The 23,554-nt window shown below is 39.4% G+C and overlaps 1 protein-coding gene across 10 annotated transcripts in view; it reads right to left on the reverse strand.

Moving 5' to 3' along the window:
- The window catches only part of LOC122559589 (voltage-dependent calcium channel subunit alpha-2/delta-4-like), a 483,398-nt gene that overhangs the window by 236,394 nt on the left and 223,450 nt on the right, over window positions 1-23,554 (reverse strand). For all 10 annotated transcript variants that reach the window (XM_043709329.1, XM_043709326.1, XM_043709324.1 and 7 more), the window contains 2 exons: window positions 22,763-22,890; window positions 11,613-11,693 (listed from right to left, as the gene is read on the reverse strand). In XM_043709329.1, coding sequence (XP_043565264.1) covers window positions 11,613-11,693; window positions 22,763-22,890 — 209 coding nt within the window. The remainder of the gene's footprint in view (window positions 1-11,612; window positions 11,694-22,762; window positions 22,891-23,554) is intronic.

A 23,554-nucleotide genomic window follows, 5' to 3' on the forward strand; every position in this document is an offset into this window, starting at 1 on the left:
GTTTGGTATGCTTTCCTTTATCGGTCAGAGTATTGAGTATAGGAGTTGGGAGATCATGTTGTGGCTGTACAGGACATTGGTTAGGCCACTGTTGGAATATGTGTGAAATTCTGGTCTCCTTCCTATCGGAAAGATGTTGTGAAACTTGAAAGGGTTCAGAAAAGATTTACAAGGATGTTGCCAGGGTTGGAGGATCTGAGCTATAGGGAGAGGCTGAACAGGCTGGGGCTGATTTCCCTAGAGCTTTGGAGGCTGAGGGGTGACCTTATAGAGGTTTATAAAATTATGAGGGGCATGGATAGGTAAAAAGGCAAAGTCTTTTCCCTGGGGTGGGGGAGTCCCAAACTAGGGGACATAGGTTTAGGGTGAGAGGGGAAAGATTTCAAAGAGACCTCTGGCTTTTTCACACAGAGGGTGGTATGTGTATGGAATGAGCTGCCAGAGGAAGAGGCATTTGGATGGGTATATGAATAGGAAGGGTGTGGAGGGAAATGGACCAGGTCCTGACAGGTGCAACTAGATTGGGTTGGTATATCTGGTCGGCATGGACGGGTTGGACCCAAGGGTCTGTTTCCATGCTGTACATCTCTATGACTCTATGAACTGTGGAAACTTCCACTTCTTCAATTGCTGTATAAGCCAATAAAAATCAATTAGCAGCTAAACTTTAAGTCGTAGATGAGCCCTTTAAGTAGTGTTGGTGGCATGTCCTCCCAGTTGATGAATACAAATTCAGCTCTAAGAGGTTAAGATAAGAATTAGCTGGACTCACAAACTTCAAAATGTAAGTACTGTGATCAAGTCAGCACTGACAGCATGATCTGCCTACTTTGCATACTTTTGGCAGACATTCCCTATGTATATACCAAAGTCCTTACCAAAATGGCATCCAGTGCAATCAGCTCCAGAAGTCTTTGTGGAATACCATTGCGGGACAAAATGTCACTTGTAGTACTCAAAATACAGCCACCACACATGCAAATTTTGTGGCTATAGTATTCAAACTAGCTCTTTAGACTCTATTGTGATTTTAGTACTTTATATAGATTCCAGAGATGAAGAGAAATTCTCATAATGATCAGTACCTGGGTCTATTAATGAATGTTTTGAGTAAATTACCAATGACTAGTTCTTTTTTTTTGTTCTCGGCAAAGACCCTAACACATCACCGATCCTTAAAATTCAGTATCAGATAGAATGCCACTGCTCATAGAATTGGGATTATCTGAAGAAAAATAAAATCACTGTCAGTTCTGCATCAGCATCCCAGCTTAACTAGTACACCCAACCCTGTTGCTCACACACAGCTAGAGCTTACTCTTAACATTTCAGTAGCAATTCAAAGTTAGATAAATTTAGCCAGCACTCTGAAATTGTACAATTATCACCCCCTTCCATCCAAAATCCCCACTACCTCTTCCCAGCAAATGTTGAAGTACTGGCATCTATTGCTGCAGCTCAGGTATTGTGATTGGAAAACTTAATGGAGAAGGTAATTCTGGTATCTATGAACTGCATCCCAGCATGAAATATGAGAGAGAGGGTAAATAATTACCATTATACAAATTACTTCCTGTTGAGAGTGATGGAGCAGTGCTGAGACTTAAACCATTAACTTGGGAGGCTAAACAAAGAAAAGATGTCAACTGTATTTGGAGTTTGATCTGAGTGTGTTGTTTATGGCATGATTCCTGGAAGCAAATTCAGGAAAGGTAGATGCAGGTCAATGTCCAGTTACAGAAATCTGAGGTGACAGTAGAACAAACATTTGAAATAACTCAAGACAAAATTTAAAACTGCTATTAAAAATACATCATAGTAGTTTTTAATTATAAACCATAAGACGTAGCAAAATGCAGAGAATGATTTTGCCTTTTCTGAAGACACAAGGTAAATGTCCAGTCGTGGCACTGGTAGTTCTCCGTGATATTTTCTAAACACATCCATTCTTCAGTTATGGCCCAGAGCAATAACCTTCTGAAGTTATTGATTCATGGGTTATACTTCAGTCAAGAGTTTTTCTTTTCTTACCACATACCAATATAAACATGTTTCCAGCAAAATAATAATAGAGTGAATCTTGGCTGTTTTTTTTACAATTCCAAGGCCAGATATATTGGAGCAATTGCAGTGACCTCATTGTGGTCAGATTTTAATGTTAAATGCACAGAAGCAGCAGTAAGGAAATAAATTTGTGATAACTTAAGTTATTCAACACCAATGGATCAGATCTAAGCTCTGCATTCCTGCCACATCTGGTCCTGAATGGTGGTAGACAACTAAACAACTCAATAGAGAAGGAAGCTCTACTAATATCACCATCGTTAATGATGAGGAGTCAGAATAACAATGTTAAAGGTAAGGTTGAAATATTTGTAGAATTTTTCTACCATCAAGTGTCAAATGGATGAACCATGTTGACCTCCTCTCTAAGTCCCCAGCATTACAGATCCAATTTCATTCACTCCACATGATATCAAGAAAGAGCTGAAGGCCCTAGATACTGCAAAGACTATGGCCCCTGACAACAATACTAAACACTTGCATTCTAGAACCTGCTGTATTCCTAGTCAAGCTATTCTAATATAGCTACAATACTGGTACCTACCCTACAGCATGGAAAATTGTCTAGGTAAGTCCCATACACAAAAAGCAGGACAAATCCAACCTTGTGAATTATTGCCCCATTCATCGACTCTTGATCATCAGTAAAGCGTCATCATCAATGCTATCAAACAGCACGTGGCTCACTGACACCAGTTTGGGTTCCTCCAGGGCCACTCAGCTCCTGATGTCATCACAGCCCTGGTTCAAACATGAACAAAAAAGAGCTGAATTCCAGAGGTGAGCTGACAGTGACTGCTCTTGACATCAAGGTTACACTTGATCGAATGTAGCATCAAGAATCCCAGCAAAATTGGAATTGATGGGAATTGAAAAGAAACTTCTCCACTTGCTGGCATCATAACTGGCACAAAGAAAGATGGTTATGATTATTGGAGATCAGTCCTCAGTTCCAGGATAGCATTGCAGGAGTTCCTTAGAATATTGTTCTAGACCTAACCATCTTCAGCTGCTTCATCAATGACCTTCTCTCCATCATAAAGCCAGAAGTGGAGATGTTTACTGAAGGTTACACAATGTTCGGTACCATTCTCTATTTCTCAGAAGCTGAAGCAGGCCCTGTACATATGCAGCAAGACATAGACAACACTCAAGATTGGGCAAGTAACAATGACACCACACATATGACAAGTAATGGTCATCTCAAATAGCAGTAAATCAAACTGTCTTTTATTTTACATTCAAAGGCATCACCATCGCTGAATCCCCTATCAATTCCCATGGCTTTCATTGACCTGAAACTGAAGTGGACCAGCCATATAAATAAAACAGGTTCAAGGTTTGGTCGAGGAATTAGGAATTTTGGAATGAGTAATTCATATCCTTACTTTCAAAGCCTGTCCATCATGTACAGGCAGAAGTCAGGAGTGTGTGATGGAATACTCCATTCCAGCCTGGATGAGTGCAGCTCCAACAACACTCAAGAAACTCAATACCATTGAGGTGGAACAATTTGCTTGATTGGTATTTTGTCTGCTAATTTTAATATTCACTCTCTCCACCACTGGCACACAGTGGCAGCAATATGGATAATCTACAAAATGCACTACAGGAACTTATCAAGGCACCTGAGTCAGCATCTGCCAGATCTGGAAACTCTATCAACTAGGAGAAAGTGAGGTCTGCAGATGCTGGAGATCAAAGTTGAAACTTTATTGCTGGAACAGCACAGCAGGTCAGGCAGCATCCAGGGAACAGGAGATTCGACGTTTCGGGCACAGGCCCTTCTTCAGGAAAGGATGCTGCCTGACCTGCTGTGCTGTTCCAGCAATAAAGTTTCAACTCTATCAACTAGAATGGCAAGGGTAGCAGATCATTGGAATGCTACCAACAGCAAAGATCCCCTCTAAGCTACAGATCATCCTTACTTAGGACTACATTGCGAAATCCTGGAACTCCCTTCATAACAGCACTATGGGCGTCCCTAGACCCCAACAACTACAGTGATTCGAGAAGGCAGCTCACCAGTATCTTCTTAAGGACAATTATGGATGAACAATAAATTGTGACCTAATCAGTGATGCTCAATAAATTGTGACCTAATCCCATTAATTAAAAAAAAAGCAGAAAATATATTTCTGTGTTAAAGGGGGTCCCTGGAATTTTGTAAAAATATAGAGTGGTCTCATACAAAAAACAGGCCAGAATACACTACTGCTTACCCCACAGATCTGTGCTTTCTTTGTGATATTTATTCAGCAAACTGGATGACAAAAAAAAATTTTTAAAAATCTCATAAGTAAAGAGGATGTACAAATTTCATTTCAAGTCAATGCTGAGGCAGACTGCCTAGTGCATACATACTGTAAGAGCAAACAAAAATAGAAAATTGTCATTTGTCTGTCAGCATGTAAACACAGTGCATTCAAATTGCTGCATAAAGCAAAATTACTGACAAATTGTTTTCATTTACATTGACCCCAAGCTTCTAAGAAGCCTGTCAGAGATTCAACTCTAAGTTCTCAAGGATTGTGATTGTTCAGAAGTTATTGTACTGAGTTCTTGAGATTAATTTGGCATCATGCTATTATTTCTCGAAACATAAACAGCTGATAATTGAATAGTATTGTGCGACCCATATCATAATTTGTCTTTAACTTAAATCAAACTTTCATTTTTGTGCCATCTTTGGCTAACAACTCATTAATATTTGGCTGCTGTAAAGAAATGACTACAGAACAAACAAATGAATGTTGGAGAAAAAGTAAAAGCTGATTTTTAAAATACATGTTACTGTATCAGGACTAATGAGTGCTGTCTTACATTTTTAGTAAACCACATTACAAGAATACAAAGACCCCCATGCAACTTTTCTCTCCTCCTTTATTTCCTGAATTGTTCAATTAACATTTAAACACAGTTCAATTGCATATGAAATTTTAATGAATTTGAAGATCCAACTCTCAGCCTAGAAATCAGATGATCTCAGAATATTTTGCCTGATGAGACAGGTAGCAGGACCACAGTGAATTTCATCCCTAACCTTTTTCCTATGGTATTAGTGAGCATGGGTGCCAAATTGCGGTTCAGAAATGACTTGGTAGCAGTGCTCCAGCTGAGGTGAGTTAGGTGTAGGAGAAGGGATAGTCAGGAGGGAGGGAGCATGAACAGTGGCTCATGTTAACATTGAGCTGGCTCCACATTAAACAAATTATACACTGTCTAAACTTATAATTTCAATGCCAATATCTAGTGATCCCTTCAAGAGCTGTTGGTTAGGTTATATGCAAATCAGATAATCCTGGATGTGGCAGACATCAACCAAACCAATTACCTGTTTGCACCTTAAAACTATTGTCCAGTTAAAGCGCATGATGACCATTTTGAAAAATTGTTAAGGTTTCCTATGGAACACTAGAACCAATTTGGTGACAAATGTATTTCCTCTACAGTCCAAGTATAAGAGATTGGCTGCCTCATTGCACCCATTTTCTGCCCAGAAACTAGAAACAAAAATGGTCCAGTTTCTTCTCTGACTGTTTGATAGCTGTACAGAAACAAATGCAGGCAAATGTGTTATTGAATGTCATTAGATTGGCACAACTTAGTAAAGCTTTAATCCTAACTGTAGATTTATTTAAAAAATCATAACTGGTCTAAGTGACACTTTTCTTTCCACCAAATATGGTAATAATAATGATGATTAAGAGGAGCACTAAAATGCTACCAGCTTTCTATGTTGTTCTCACCTGGATGGAATTTATGGCAATAAAGATATTCTACGAGGTGATTCACAACTTCTGGGAATAACAAAGGCAGAATTTAACAGGGAGCAAGTAGGTGACATGTGGAAACACAAGTGGGCACAATGTTCACTCTAACCCAGTATTTTCTTCCTGTAAGCAGCAGGCATTAGCCATCCAAGTAACAGCCAGCTAGTAGAAATCTTCACATCTGAAAAACTGAGTATTCTTGGCAAGGGGAATAGGCTGATATATGGAAGCAACTTCTAGTCAGCCATTTAAAGGAATAGTGGCAGTGATATTTTGCTTGAGATGGTTGCGGGAGGAGAAGATAGAAATCATTGTATAGAGATCCTGTCAGATCCATTCCGCCTAGTTCATTGCGTACCCCTGGAGGCTCTGAAGAACAGAACTTCACACACTGAAAGGACAGCACAATTATTTAATGAAACCATCTTCTTTCCCATCTCCCAGATGACAAGTAACTTTCCTTTTCCTACAGGATGCAAGTGGATATGTTCACGTTGACAAATAAAGCCTAGTTGGAGGTTGTACAAGTGGTCAGCCTGATTATTACCAAGAGCAGTAAACTAATTTATGACTCTCAATGCATCTGTCATTAATTTGATATAATCATGGGCTGAATATTGTGAGTTTTTAAGCCTTTATTTATTCACTGGATACTTGAAAAGGTGGTGGCAAGCTGCTATCTTCTTAAACCACCACAGACCATGATGTGTGTGTCGCTGCTGTGAGTGAGTTCCAAGGTTTTGACACAGTGACAGTGAAGGAACAACGATACAGTTCCATGTCAGTTTAGTGTGTGCTTTGGAGGCCAATTTACAGATGGTAGTGTTCCCATGTACCTACTGCATCTCTCTTTCTAGGTGGGGGAGGCTTTGATTTTGGAAATAGCTGTTTAAGAAGCCTTGGTGAGTTGCCACTGTTCATCTTGTAATTAGTAGACACTGCAGTCAGTCTGATGGTGGAGATCATTGGAGGTAGTGTTGGGTGCTAGCCAAATGGGCTGTTTTAGTCTGGAAAATGCAAAGCTTCTTGTGTATTAATTGAGCTGCACTCATCCAGGCAAGTAGAGGGAATTCCACTACAATCCTGACATGTGCTTTATGAACAAGCTTTGAACAGTCAGGAGGTACGTTATTCACCTCAGAACTGCCTGACCGATTTTGTATCCACGGTATTTATATGGTTGGTTCAGTTCAGTTTTATGGTGGCATTCCACCATATTTGATGATGACCCACACAGTTGGAATTTCTCTTTCCTGGAATCAAATTGCAGATGGGAGTTATTTCCTAGACAGTTATTGCCTTATGTGGCTCTAGCAATAAGTAATTTGAAGGTAATTGGAGCAATGCCTCCACACTTTTCCTTCAGGGTCATCTCTCCTCCTTAGATACATATGTCCACACTCCATATGCTGACCTTCTGGTACCTTTCTTTACAAATTCTAACATTTCATTATGACCATAAGACTTAAGATGTCAGATCAGACATAGGCCATTTAGTTATTCAATGAAATCAGGGCTGATTATACAGATCCTCAACATTATTACTCTTTCTCATAACTTTGATTCTCTTACTGATTAAAAGTCTATTTCTATTTGACTATACTTAATGACACACCCTCTAAAACCTTCTATGGTAATGAATTTCACAGATTGATTGTCCATTAAGGGAAGTAATCCTCCTCATATCTGTTTTAAATGTGCAATTGCTTATTCAGGGATTATACTTTCTGATTCTAGACTTTCCCAGAAAGGAAACAACCTTTCCACATCTACCTTCCCAAGTCCCTCAGAATCTTATATGTTTCAATAAGATCACCTCTCATTCTTCTAAACTCCAATGTGTACAGGCCCAATGTACTCAATCTCTCCTCATTAAACATTTGCTCTACAATCAGGAACAACCAACTGAATATTCTCTGGACTGCCACCAATGCCAATATATCTTTCCTGAGATAAGGGGACCAAAACTGTTCACAGTATTTCAGAAGTGGTCTGACTCATGCCTTATATAGTTTTATACCTTATTCCCTTGAAGTAAAGCCAACAGTCCATTTCTCTTCCCTATTACTTCTGGACTTGAATGCTAGCTTTTTTATGGCTGATAAAAATGGCCCCTAAATATTTCTGTGCTGCAGCTTTCTGTAGTCTTTCTTCATTTAAATAACATGAAGCTCTTCTAAATAACATTCTTCCCACAAAAGAGCATAACCTCACATTTTCCCACATTACAGCCTATCTGCAAAGTTTTCGTCCATTCAGTTAACCTGTATCATCTTCACTACTTACCTTCCCACCTATTTTTGTGTCATACACAAATTTCATGATAGGTGATGGGAGTCAATGCACTAAGTCGCTAATATATATTGTAAGTAATTGTTGCCCCATCACTGATCCTTGCAGCACTCCTTTATTTACAGGCTGTCATCTTGAAAATGAACCCTTTATCTGAACTCTCTGTCTTCTATTAGTTAGCCTTTAGTTGTGCCTCAAAACATGGATCTATATTCATGAATCCTTTTAAACCTCTGTTCCCACATAGAACTTTCATAGAAGGGAAGCAAAGAAATGAAAAGTGGATTGAAATGTAACATCATTCCAGCAAAGGCTGAGGAGAAGGCTGCTAATTTTGCCTCCCTAGTTAAACTACACCCCCCTCTATTCAATGATAGAGAGATGTCAAATTATGAAGACTTGCACATATAAGTTAACAAGAATTTTAATTACCTAAAACTGTCCCAGAGGTACACTTAATGTGCATTAGCATAAAAAATGTTTTTACATAGAAAAGGAGGATTTGTTGGCATCATATGCATGGAAAGCTTTGCTCAAACTCCAACCTCCACACCATCCAACCTCCTCCACATCTCTTCCTAAGGGCACAGGTCTAGGTGCTTTGCATCTTGAGCACCCAATTGTTTCCTGCGTTGCCCATTGGAAGCAAATGGTACTAACAAAGAGAGTGACTTAAGTTTTATCATTCTTGCATCAATAAAGGCTATGCACTGGCATAGCACTTTATTGTACATGGAAATGCAGACCATTCAGACAATGAATATAGGCACAGTCATGTCTAGACAAAGTGGGATAATGTGGTATAATGAGTAATGGATTGAGGAATTGTCTATTTGAAGAGGGAAAGAAGGTAGTTGGGCTATGGTGTCAAGGATAAACAGACAGAGAAAACTAATATGTTCTCAAGTGCCACCTGCAAGTGTAAATTAGAGCACCTCTTGGCACACATCATCCCACCAACATCTATTCACTGAGGTGCCAGGATAGAGAACCAAGCTACCCACATATCTGTAAGAATCCTTTACAGAGTTACTCTGAGGCTCAAAATTCCTAATGCTCAGTGATGAGAAAAGAAATGGCACCACGACGTAGGCAATCACCATTGGCATCCCTGAATGTTTGGAAATACTTTAGCACCAGGTGAAATTGAAGCACCAGAACATAGATGAATTCATAATAACAACAGTATTTTGCAAGCTGTCTTTCAGCATGGAATACAGGGAGAACTAGCCTTTTGGATGCAGAACTGGCTCAAAGGTAGAAGACAGAAGGTGGTGGTGGAAGGTTGCTTTTCAGACTGGAGGCCTGTGACCAGTGGTGTACCGCAAAGATAGGTGCTGTGTCCACTGCTTTTCATCATTTATATAAATGATTTGGACATGAACATAGGAGGTATGGTTAGTTACATTACAGATGACACCAAAATTGGAGATGTAGTGGACAGTGAAGAAGGTTACCTCAGAGTACAACAGGATCTTGATCAGGTGGGCCAATGGGTGAGGAGTGGCAGATGCAGTTTAATTAGATAAATGTGAGATGCTGCATTTTGGAAAGGCAAATCAGGGCAGGACTTACTTAGTGGCAAGGTGTTGGGGAGTGTTGCTGAACAAAGAGACCTTGGAGTGCAAGTTCATAGTTTTTGAAAGTGGAGTCACAGGTAGACAGGATAGTGAAGAAGGCTTTTGGTATACTTGCCGTTATTGGTCAGTGCATTGACTATAGGATCTGGGAGGTCATGTTGCAGCTGTACAGGACACTGATTAGGCTGCCTTTTGAATACAGCATGCAATTCTGGTGTCCCTGCTATTGGAAGGATGTTGTGAAACTTGAAAGGGTTCAGAAAAGATTTACAAGGATATTGCTATGATTGGAGGGATTATAGGGAGAGGCTGAATAGGCTAGGGTTATTTTCCCTGCATTGTTGGAGGCTGAGAGGTGACCTTTTAGAGGTTTATAAAATCATGAGGGGCATGGATTGGGTAAATAGTCAAGGTCTTATCCCCAGCGTGCGGGAGTCCAAAAATAGATTGTATAGGTTTAAGGTGAGGGGGAAAGATTTAAAAGGAACCTAAGGGACAACTTTTTCATGCAGAGGGTGGTGTGTGTATGGAATGAGCTGCCAGAGGAAGTGGTGGAGACTTGTGCAATTACAACATTTAAAAGGCATATGGATGGGTGCATGACTCGGAAAAGTTCAGAGGGATATGGGCCAAATGCTGGCAAAAGGGACTAGCTTTATCTAGGATATATAATCAGCATGGGTAAGTTGGACTGAAGGGTCTGTTTCTGTGCTGTACAGCTCTATGACTCTATGACTTTATTTGCAGGCAGGATTTTTGTTTCTTCTTACTTTTCTTACATGGATCTATGCAATAAAATTCACTGTGATTATTCCCAATTATCCTCAAGATTATGAAATATGGATCTCCTGATATTTAGCAAACTCCCCCTACAAAATTATGTCTAAATGAACTGCACAGTATGGACCAATTCAAGAGTATGTGTATAATTACCTTTGCATTGTTCATTTACAGTTTCCAATTTCAGCACTCCAGCTGACATGCACATTCTTTTGCTCACTTTCCTATGAACTAAATGGGCTTTGCTGATGTTATTCTGAGATTTTGTATACATTATCAACTATTGTTGTCCTTTACGATGCTCTTACATTTAGCTTGGCCATCATTTCATTTCATGTCATCTGAGGTGTCAGCATGGTCATTATTCTTAAATTTTCATTTTGTAAATGTCAGTTTTATAATGCAATAAGTGAAAATAATCAAATGAATGGATAAAGGATACGAAGAAACATCTTCTCCTTTTCAAAGGAGTAGGTGATGTTTTGTTTAGGCACAGTGATTGATGGTGAACACTTGGGCTCAGATTGAGAAAAGCCAAATGACAAACTCTAGGCTTTAGACTCTAGAATACATTCACAGACCAGATCACCAAAGGTTGACTGAGACAGATGATAATTCTACTGAAAAAAAATCTCTGGTTAACTTTTCAACTCAGCAATTATCAAACAATCTGTGCAAATCAATATGCTCACCTCTAAAATTTATAGGTAACACACACAATTGATACTTTCATTATTTTCAGAATTTCATACTTCTCCAAATTAGCAACAGAAGTTGAGAAAATACTTCAGCAAATGATACAATTATCAGAGAAAGCCAACTTGACCTAGAAATGTTTCAGTGTTCCGCTAAAGCAAAGTACACAGTATTACTGATTCATTTGTTAAGATTTGTGAAATTTACTTGTAAGAGTTTGAAACAATTTAATAAGAATCTGTTTTTAAAGTTATTCTGTTAATTATGATGTTTTCTCTTGAGCAAACAAATGACAAGCTACATATGTTTCAGTAAATGTAATGATCTGTATAAAAATCTTACAAGAAGTTATTGACAAAAGCAAAAATCAGAAGATTTGGTATTGCAAAGTCAAATTCACTTATAGCTTTAATCGAAGATTTCCTACCTGCTGCAATGGCCATCCTTTTGCTCACAGTAACACTTACTGCTGTACTTGCTGTTATCATTTTACTTCTGTTCTTCTTTCCTGAAACCAGTAACCAGAACATGACCCTTAAATGGTGCATAAAATTACATAAATATACAGCAAAGAAACAGATCACTTAGGCCAACCAGTCTATTCTGAATTTTTTATATAAGACTCTTCCCATTCCAACAATCTCTTCCCAGCTTTTCAGCACGTCTTTCCAACTCCTTTTGTCTCAAGTATATTTCATTCTGAAAGCAGGTAAGCTATTTGTCACAAGCACTTCTTATGGAGCAAATTCCACATTTCAATCACTCTGAGTAACTTACTTCTTCACTCTTTTGTTAGGAACCATCTTGCATTTATAGTAAGTGACATCATCTGAAAGCACAGCACTGATTTTCACACGCACGCTAACATCATTAGTGGCAGCATTATATTATATACCATTACTAACTCTCTTGAATCTCCAATACTGTTAAATTATCAGCCTAGTTATCCAACATCACAATGTATGAACAGAAATGTCCTCCAATTAAATATTGGCAAGACTGAAGCTATTGTCAGAAACTGAATCAATCAATATCACGTTTGATCTCAACATGAGTTTCTAACCTCCCATTTGCAGCTCTATAACATTCTACTACTTCACAACTCCCTTTGTGTATCAACTACTATTTGTGCTGGTCTCCCACATTCTATCTTCCATGAACTTGAGATCATCCAAAACTCTGTTGCATGTCCTTACATGCAACAAGTCTTCTTCATGCAATACTGCTGTGCTTGTTGATTTATATTTTATTGTGATTGGAACCAGGTGGATCTTATTGACTATGAGATCCTTGATTGGGGTTGTTAACCTAGGCCAATTGGGAGCCCTGGTTGACAGATATAAGCAGGGGACTCAGAATCTCCTCATCTCAGGGACTAATTCCGAGCTGGCTGGCCACAGCCGTGGACTGTGTGCAAGCAGATAAAGAGTGACTTGATGACACGATATCAGCCTCTGTGCAGTTATTTCAGTGGCATTGGGAGTAAACAGCCTGTGCCTGAAAAACATTTACTCACGACAGATGCCACTTAGTTGGGGTAAGTATTTCTGGCATCTTCCCTTATTTGGGAAGCTTGATTCGTTTGATCCTGCAGTCGAAGACTGGGCCCAGTATATGGAAAGAATACATTTTTTTCCAGGCAAATGACAATGGGGCAGATGAAAAGCAACAAGTAATCCTTCTGACTGTTTGTGGACCCACAGCAATTTCAGTGATATGGGGCTTAAATTTTCCAGAGGCACGAGACACTAAAACCTTTCAAGAATTTATTGATTTGGTTAAGGAATATTATGACCCCAAGCCTCCTCTAATTCTGAGATACTAATGGTTTTATTCAGCTATTCGAAGACTGGGGGAATCCATTTCAGGACTTTTGATGAGGTTAACAGAACTGGCAGAGGCATGTGATTTTGGGTTAACCCTGAATGAAAAGCTGAAAGATCTTTTGGTAGATGAAATTAATGAAATAACAATGTAAAACCGTCTACTAGCTGAAGCTCAACTGAACTTCAAACAGGCACTACTACGGCTTTATCATTAGAAAATGTGGCAAGTGGAGCATGGGATGTACAGGGCATCCCGATGGAAGTGAACACCCTCACGTCTGAGTGAGCTTGGGGAACACCTCTTGATTGTAGGCAATTGCAGAGCCTCACACAGGGCATATCCTGAGCAGAGGGGCCCAAAGCCAGCCCACTGCAAAACCCCACAACAAAGCTGAGCCTCGGCCAAATGGCTCAAGTGTTCTTCAGGATCTGGGCCAGCAAGTCATTGTAGTTGCTGCTAACATGTGCACTCGAGACAGCAAAAGAGTCCTACAAGGCCTGACTTGAGTAAGAAAACACATAGGCCGGTATCCAGGAGAGTGCACACCCTGGAAAGTCCACCTACATGTAGGTTAGAAAAAGTAAATTGCTTAGCAACATCCAAATCAGAACCTATTAAAATTAATATCTTTTTAAATGGTCACCCAATCCTCATGGGAGTCGATGTCAGCACAGCAGGTCTATGGTTGCATAACGTGTCTTTAACAAGATGCACTCTGGACCCCTTAAGTTTGTGCAAGACCTTTCTGGTCATTCTGAGAATGTATATTGTGCAACTGTTACAGATTAAGGGTATAACTTCGATTCCAATCTCCTATGAGAAACAGCTGGTGGTAATGGAGGAAACCGAAAGACCATCACAACCAGGATTAAAACGTTTCTGGGCCCGGTGAGACCAGATCACTGTAAAGGATAGCATATTACTATGGGGAGCAAAAGTGACTGTTTCGTGTGAAGGCCACCACCAAACACTGTCTGAACTCTGTCAGGGTAATCCAGGGATTTCCAAAATGAAGATGGTGGCAGGAAGCTATGTCTGGTGGCCAGGACTGGATGCCAACATATCTGCGATGGTGGGGTAGTGCCCAGAAAGCAACAAGGTCAAAATCTACTGCCAGCAGGACCCCACATTCATGAGAACGGTAGGGTAAACCTTGGATGCATTTACATGCCAACTATGCTGGTCCTTTCATGGGCTCAATGTTCCTGATCATTGTGGATGCACCATTCAAAACACAGGGATGATGATTGAGAAGCTGTGAACATCATTTACGATACACAGACTCCCAGAAGTATTGGTCACTGACAATGGGACATCATTTACCAGCAGAGAATTTGAGTATTTCCTCAAGTCGAATGGCATTCAGCATGTTCAAACAGCTCTACTCCACCCATTATCCAATGATCTAGCGGAAAGATTGATCCAAACTTTGAAGGCAGACTTAAAGAAGTAGCCTACACCTACACTAGATATCAACTGTCTCAGTTTCTTTTCAATTATAGGACCACCCGTTATACAATTACGGAGATACCTCCAACAGAGTTGCAGATAGGGAGAAGACTCCAGACCCCAGGTTAAACCTGATATTCCTGGAAGGCGAAACAGCAACAGGAACACCAATGCCAGCCAGATGCTTTCATTAAGTGAGAGAGACAATTTACTTCAGAGGATGAAGTTTGGTGCTAGAACCATAGAAATGGCCATGCATGGCTATGAGGCGAGATCTACACAAGATCAGGTCCGTAACTTACAAAGTTTAGGTAAGGAGGTGGTCCTGAACAAATATGTGGATCATCTGAAAGCTGCTACCTTGCAAACGGCACAGAAGCAAAACATATCTAGCCTCTCAGAACAGCAGAAGGCTCATCAGAAACCAAAGGTTATCTCTCAGTCTGAGATGGATGCAGTCTCAATACCATTACCGCTGGAAGAATCTCGAGACACTCCACATGCAAAACTGCTATGGTCCAGTACATGCCACCTGAGTCAGAGAAACTGGACCTGGGGCGAAAAAGTTGAGGAGAAGCTACCTGAGAAAGACCAGGTCTACACCCCTGGAATCAGAGGGGAGAGGGATATAGTGATTGGAAGGAGATGGATCTTATTGACAACGAGATCCTTAATTGGGATTATTAACCTGCGACAATGAGGGAGCCTTGGCTGACAGATATAAAAGGGAATTTAGAATCTCCTCACTTCAGGGACTGACTCTGAGCAGTGTACTGTGCACATGCAAATAAAGGGTGATGTGATGATGGGATACTGGCCTCTGTGCAGTTATTTCACATTTCGTTCCCAGTTAAACAAAAACACAATTTAAAAGTCCTGATCCTTATTTTTAAATGTCTTCATGACATTACATTCCCTATCTTATAAATTCATCCCATCCCATAACTGTCCATGATATATGTGCTCAACTAATTCTGGATACTTGAACTTCCTGATTTTCATTGCTCTACTATCAGACATTCCACTTTCAGTTGCCTATGCTCCCAAAACCTTTCTCTGCTGTTTTCCTTCAGTAGTGCAGATCTCCCAATTTCCAGATTGTCTGAGGCCAGATAATAGAGTCATAGAGTACAGCACAGAAACAGACCCTTCGGTCCAACCTATCCATGCCAACCAGACATCCCAACTCAATCTAGTCCCACCTGCCAACACCCGGCACATATGCCTCATATACCCATCCAAATGCCTTTTAAATGTTGCAATTGTACTAGCCTCCACCACTTCCTCTGGCAGCTCATTCCATATACGTACCACCCTCCGCATGAAAAAGCTGCCACTTAGGTCTTTTTTATATCTTACCCCTCTCACCCTAAACCTATGCCCTCTAGTTCTGGACTCCCCCATCCCAGGGAAAAGACTTTGTCCATTTATCCTTATCCATGCTCCTTATGATTTTATAAACCTCTATAAGGTCACCCCTCAGCCTCCTACACTCTAGGGAAAACAGCTCCAGCCTGTTCAGCCTCTCCCTATAACTCAAATCCTCAAATCCTGGCAACATCCTTGTAAATCTTTACTGAAACCTTTCAGGTTTCACAACATCTTTCTGATAGGAAGGAGACCAGAATTACATGCAATATTCCAAAAGAGGCCTAACCAATGTCCTGTCTAGCCGCAACATGACCTCCCAACTCCTGTACTCAATACTCTGACCAATAAAGGAAAGCATACCAAATGCCTTCTTCACTTTCCTATCTACCTGCGACTCTACTCAAATGTGCAATGGGACCCTTCGGCTGTCTCAACACAAAGGAAGGTTTTTTGGGTATTGTTTGATGGGCAATTCGCTGCTCCCTGTGACCCTCTGAAAAAGTTGTCAATTTGGAGGTAGATGGCCAGTAGGGCCAACATCTCATGTGGCTCAGTGGTATACACTGTTTCATAATTCTACTGTGAAGTAACTTGGGCTGTTTTATTACATTAAAGATGCTATATAAACATAAATTGTTGCAGCTTTGGATTCACCTGTAAGTGGAAACATGATTTACACATCTATTTTGTCCAATCCAGTCATAATTTTAAAAACCTATAAGCTGACCTCTAAGTCTTCACTTTTCTAAATAAATAATTCTCAATTTATAGAGTTCCTGATAGCTATAATCTCAGGTCTGGTACTTGTCTTGTAAATTGAACTTTGTATTGCTCCAGTGCTCCTAAAATTCTTTCTTTAATTTGAAGACCAGAACTGTTCAGGCTGGAAATGATTTTCAGATCAGATGATAAATTAAGACCTCATCTGTTTTCCCAGATGGGCCTAAAGTTTCCATAACATTATTTCAAAGAAAATCAGGGGAGGTAGTCCTGGTGACTTGGCCAACACTTATTCCCTAATCAACATCATAAAATTAGATTTGTTAGTCATTATCACATTGATAAAATGGGATCTTACTATGCACAATTTATCCACATTGCCTACACTGCAACTGTGAATAGATCTGAAAGGTATGTTAGTGACTGTCAAGTTCTTTGGGATGTTTGTGGTCATGAAAAGTATCATAAATGCATTTTATATGAAGTCGAGTCTTTTTTCATGCCTTTTTCTTATATTGAGCTTTTTGTGATTTGCCTTAATGCCTCCTTCAGTGTTTTAGCCTCAAATTTTATTTGATAACACTCCTGTAAATTACTTTGGGATATTTTATAAATATAGGCCACACTTGCTGACACCAAGAAGCATGTGCATTAGCAGTAATATTTCTTTAGATACAAATAAATACATATACCAATTAATTATACTATTTTAATGAACTAGTATATTGTGGTAACTGTATATTATAATGATCAAATAAAAACTGAAATGAAGTACAACTTTTCTTTTAATTGTCAACAATTTTAAGGTGAGAGGACAGAGATTTAACAAAGACATGGGGGCAAATGTTTTACATGTTTACGCATGGAATGAACTTCCTGAGGAAGTGGTGAATGTGGGTATAATTACAATGTTGAAAAGACATTTGGATAGACACATGAATAGAAAAGGTTTGGAGGGATGTGGGCCAGGAGAGGCAGATGGGACTAATTTAGTTGAAGATGCTTATGTTGTTGTGATCATTGCAATCTCTTCCATAGTATTTATGGGTGTATACCATCCACTCCTGGTGGTTGATCCTTTATGAGGTTTATTAGTTTGTCAAATAATTTTTCCCTTCTAACTCAACAATATGAATGTTCTTTTTACGATCATCATCTAGTATAGTATTTGTTTAATGATGTTCTTTAATAAAACTGAGGTGAAACAGTTGTTCAATATGATTGTCACTTTTCTTTAATTACCCGCAACTTTGACTTCATCCTTCTTTATTGGTCCTATTTTTAACTTTAATATTTAATTTGTTATTCCTGTGTCTACAGACATTCCATTTTCAAAGTATTTTTTGTTATTACTGTAACATGTGACATAATCAAGACCCACCAAGTTGCACCTTTGGTATATGTTGAATCAATCACTAAAATGCTAATTGATTCTCTTTTGTACCACCACCAGTATAAAAACAACTGTCATCAGGTTTCTTTAATGAATTCTAAATCATTAATTTATTCTTACACTAATTTTTTCTTTAAAACAAATGGCAAACTCTAGTTAACATAACATTATAATCCAGAATTAGTATAATACCACTTTAATCTCCAACACAGACACACACAACATACATAAAAGAAAAAGTCTGCAGAGAGTTAATGATTTTCGCAAAAAAGGAGCAAAAGAGAAAACACCATGTTGGTCAAGGACCTGGAAGCAATAGATAGAATTTGATTTTTTAAAGTCCACAAGGTTTCCTGTTAATAAGGCAGGCAGCCTTAAACTAATAGAAAATCTTCAGACTGAAATCAAACTGGTTCCAAGTCTTTGGAAAGTGACCACAGGTCAACTTTTCAAGGTTTACACAGATATTTGGAAACATCAGCCTCCCACAACTTCAATGGAAAGAGAGGTGGAGGCATTTGCAGGTCATGGGGTTTCTTCTTTACTGACTTCAGTCCATAAAACAGAAAACTAAGTCTAGAATCATTAGCATGGAGGACCCCATAGACTTTTCAAAGCCAAGTCTTCCAACAATTAAGGACCATAAGGACCTATCTCATCTCCCTCAAAACTTTCTTATCTTTTCTCCAAAGTCACTTGACTTTCTGTAAACAGTAGATAAACCACAGTGCACATTGAGGTGTTGACTTTATTTCCAAGAAACCACACCGTAAACCTTTTTAATCCAGAAAATATGTAAACAGTTCCATATAGAGTCATAGAGATGTACAGCATGGAAACAGACCCTTCGGTACAACCCGTCCATACCGACCAGATATCCCAACCCAATCTAGTCCCACCTGCCAGCACCCGGCCTATATCCCTCCAAACCCTCCTATTCATATACCCATCCAAATGCCTCTTAAATGCTGCAATTGTACCAGCCTCCACCACATCCTCTGGCAGCTCATTCCATACACATACCACCCTCTGTGTGAAAACGTTGCCCCTTATCCTCCCAATATCCTTAATAATTTGATTTTTATAATGTTCTTTACCTTCCTTTATGTGAATTTTCTCCTCAGTTCTTCATATTCCCTCTTGTTCATTCTTTTATTATCAAAATTGTAATTCTCTTGAGTTCATTATATTTTCTTTAATGAGAAGTGGCATTGCTGGCTAAGCCAGCAGTTGTTTTCTATCCATAATTGCCAAGATGATGAGTTGCTTCCTTGAATTGCTGAAGTCGCACAGTGCCATTATGAAGGGAGTTCCAGAATGTAGATCCAAAGAACTGTGATAGCGTTCCGAGTTAGGGTGGAACATAATTTGGAATGCAACATGCAGATCATGGGATTCTCATGAGTTGGCTGCCTTTTTCCTTCTAGGTAGTAGAGATTGTGGAGATAGACAGTGCTGTTCAGCAGCCTTGGTGAGTTGGTGCAGTACATCTTGTAGATGTTGTACAATGCTATCACTGTGCATCTATGTGGAAGGAGTTAGTGTTGAGTGTCAAATCAAGCAGCTGCTTTGTCCTAGATAGTGCTGAGCTTCTTGAGCATTGTTGAAACTGAACTAGGTAACGGAGAGTATTCCGTCACATACCTGACAAGTGTCTTGTAGAAGGTAAAGAACATTATAAAATCAAATTATTAAGGATATTGGGAGTATATATTTATTGTTAAAAACTGTATGAAAAACAGTATAGTATGGAACTGTTTACACATTTTCTGGATTAAAAAGGTTTACGGTGTGGTTTCTTGGAAATAAAGTCAACACCTCAACGTGTGCTGTGGTTTATTTACTGTTTACAGAAAGTCAAGTGACTTTGGAGAAAAGATAAGAAAGTTTGTCTTGTTAGACTTTGGGGAGTGAAGAGTTTAATTACTTGCTGCAGAACTCCTAGACTCTGACCATACTCTTGCAGCTACAGTATTTACATGGTTCATTTAGTTTAGTTTCTGGTCATTGGTACTCCCCAGGATGTTAATATGTTCTTTTATAAATAGCCATATCATTAACATGTTTATTTTTACTTTTGAAAGAGTCCAGATACCACTGTCAGGTGGAGGTGGGCAATACAGTGGAAAGGATAAAGACAGACAGAATGAGGATGAAACCATGTTTAATAGATCTGGCTATTAGCATTGAAGACAAAATTAGAACAGGAATAATAGGTCAATGAATTACACAATGTGCAAGAAACTGATAAGTGGTGTTTTGGATGTATTGGAAAGTATCATTATGTGGTGTACTGATCAAAGCAGGTTCCACGGAATTACACATGATGATAAAAATTCTGAGGAAGAGGATGAAGGTAAAGATGCATGTGAAGAAGATAAACCGATCTCAAGGAGTTTTAGTCTTGTGATGAATGTAGACTTGTTCTAATTGTGCAGCGATTGTGCTTGCAGGTCAATAGTATATGGATTAGTTAAAATATTATTTTATGTCAGTGGATCTGCAGTTCCCTAAGTCAGACGTTACTGCATTCACCAAACAAAACTTTAGGCTTTTATCATTGTTAGAAAAGTAGCAATGGCATATGGTGATAAGAATTAGGGGAAAGAAGCAGACTGCTTTAAGGCTACAGAAACCATTTAACTACTTAAAGGTTCGAAAATCCTACCAAAAATGCAGACATGGTTGATGAAGTGTAAACGTTGCCAGAGTTGTATTGGATCGGTTGGTTATTCTCTCAGAGAGACTGACTGGTAGTGGTTTAACCTGAGGGTAACCATATCAAGTGAGTGGAGAGGTTGAGAAGGAGAGTCTCATGAACTGTATCCAAAGCAAATAGAAGAGATCAGAGGAAGGTGTGAAGATTGTGCAAAGTGTAAGTAGACACTGCCATGTTCTAGTATATGCCTTAATTTGACACATGATGTTAATAAGATAGATCTATAGATAGAGATGTAGTCTATCTAAAAGTATCTTAGCAACTACAAATCACAAAAAATAATGAATGGAGATGGATTTCTGGCACCAGACAAAACTTGCCAAGGTAAGCTTTTCTGCCTACATCAGACTTGCGTTCCAAAATACGGAGGGTATGTAGAGCACCCACAGCCTATCTAAGCCTGGACATATGAAGGACTTTAACAGGTTCATTCTGCCTTTACTGCCATTTTATGGGCAATTGAAGAGCAGGTGAGAAAGCCAACAGCAAGACATTCAACAGCCAATGGTCTGATTAATTGTCACCTGCATTGGCTCTATTCTTATGCATTTCATTGGGGTCATAAGCCATCTCCTGAGTTGATCTCTCTTGTCATCTAGAATCCAATCATCCAGTTTCTGGGTTGAAAAACCTTGGCACCTGGGAGTAGTTGAAAGATGTAATAATCATGATTACACCCAGGGTACCACACACATATGACTGTATAATAATTTGGTGGAAGCAACATTTTGCATTTTGAACAAGTATATCCCTTTGATTTACGAAGGATCAAGGCTAGCCCATATGTGCTCTACTTGCCACACAGGTGTAGTCTATAAATCTCTGCATGTTAGGAAAGGTTTGTAGGGCACAAATGCCTCTCATTCTCACTCTGTGATCAGCTTTGTCTGGTGTGGTTTGTGAATTTCCCAGCTCCATAAATATGGTACCTTAATAACCTTTATGCTTCCAATATTCCACAGAGATCCCCAGCTGCTGCTTGGAATGATCCTGCTATGTAGAATGTTGAGGCTACTGTCACCTTGAACATTGCCAAACTTGGGTGGCCTCCCAAACATCTGGAGCTTATTTACTCTGCCATCACATCACAGAGCACCATAGCATTTTCATGAGATAATGCACTGGTGGTTGGACAGCTGTAGACTCATCCAACAGGGTATGGTCTTCTGCACCTTCAACCTTGGGGCTGATCGGCTCCACCACATTCTGCAGCTACAACAATACCAACTTTCTCAATGGCTTGACCAAGCCTGATCTACCATTCAGGCAGAAGTGGGCACTGCAGATGCTGGAGATCAGAGTCAAGATTAGAGTGGTGCTGGAAAAGCACAGCAGCTTAGGCAGCATCCAAGAAGCAGGAAATATTTACCTTTCAGGCTAACGCCCTTCATCAGAAATCTTTCAGAGTTAAGATTAGAGTGGAAAAGCACAGCAAGTCAGGCAGCATCTGAGGACCAGGAAAAACTGACGTTTTGGGCAAAAGCCCTTCATCAGGAATGATCAACCATTCATCTCTTCTTCCTTCACTCAAGTTCTTCCTCACTGAAAAATTGCTATGGTTCAACCTTACATTCCAGGACTCAACCAAGTGTGATGGCCACTCAAAGAAACTCTAGCATTTATCACATAAATTTGTGATGTCAGTTCAAGTGAGATTTTCCAAAAGAGCAGCAGTCTACAATCCTGAACCTTTATTGCAGCATTAACTGCTGCCTCCAACCTCCCTCACATTAAATGCAGTCTGACCTTGTTAAAATGCTCTGCCATCCTTATTCATCTGACAAGATTTACATCACACTCTTCCCTGTTTTGCCTGCACAGGGACCATAAGTTGAAGAAAACGGTGCAATTTTCAGGTGTATTCAATGTTTATAACATCAACGGGCCAACTAAACAGTCTTTACAAAATGTGACCAAGTTCCTGACTTTGGGGAAAGGCATTAATTTCCTTCCTAATGCACACATACATAACAAAAGACATAGCTTTAAGAGACTAACACAAATAAGTGGCATAAGAAGACACATTTACCAATGAGCTATGAAACATAATTACTAATGGAGCAGTATTTGAAAAGCAATGGTTGAAAAGAACACTCACCCATGTCTTCCTCAAAGGCTATGGAGTAAACAAAATGTCCAGGTGGGTGCTCAGCAGCCCGTCGGTACCAGAGTGGAAAATGGTCCATTGTGAAAATACTATGTTTATCCTGAGTTGTGAAGAACTTTCTGTAAAATAACAACAAGTGGTTAGATTATTGAGATAACAACCCAAACTTTAATTCAGACTATTTGTGCAGGGCAAAATGTTTTTGAATGCCGTGCCATCCAAATCTGGTAGGAATATCTGTGACTAATGGCCAACAGTGAGATTTTACACATCAGGAGGTTAGAGAGAACAATCTCTGGCATGTGATACAATCAGATGAGGATAAGTGAACTGACTCCCTCTTGGACGGTCACAACAAAGGTTTAGGATCTTTTTAACATGAAGCTCTAAATCTCTCCAAGTAAAATAGTTCACCAATTTTTACTGTCATAGTGAGGAACCAATGTCAAGGCTTTCTTGAGTTCAAATAGAGCTGGCTTATTAATTACTAACTCCAAGGAAAATAATAAAGTTACAATGTCAAACATACAACCTCTTTGCAGTCACCTGTGCCCTAACATCCACACACACACACACATATATAAAAGTGTATAGTACAAATGGAAAATAAAATAAATAGTTTTGACATCTTGGGTGACCTTGAGGTGTTACACAATAGGTCTGCTGATTTTTTTGGACAACAAGTCGAAGCAAATATTGCTATATTTTAAGTTTTCTGTTTCCCCATGTTTCTTTCTAATCAGTATTGTTACCAGATACTTTCCCTCTTGAGACACAGGAAGA

The sequence above is a fragment of the Chiloscyllium plagiosum genome, chromosome 19 (assembly GCF_004010195.1).
Source record: "Chiloscyllium plagiosum isolate BGI_BamShark_2017 chromosome 19, ASM401019v2, whole genome shotgun sequence".
NCBI classification, from domain to species: domain Eukaryota; kingdom Metazoa; phylum Chordata; class Chondrichthyes; order Orectolobiformes; family Hemiscylliidae; genus Chiloscyllium; species Chiloscyllium plagiosum.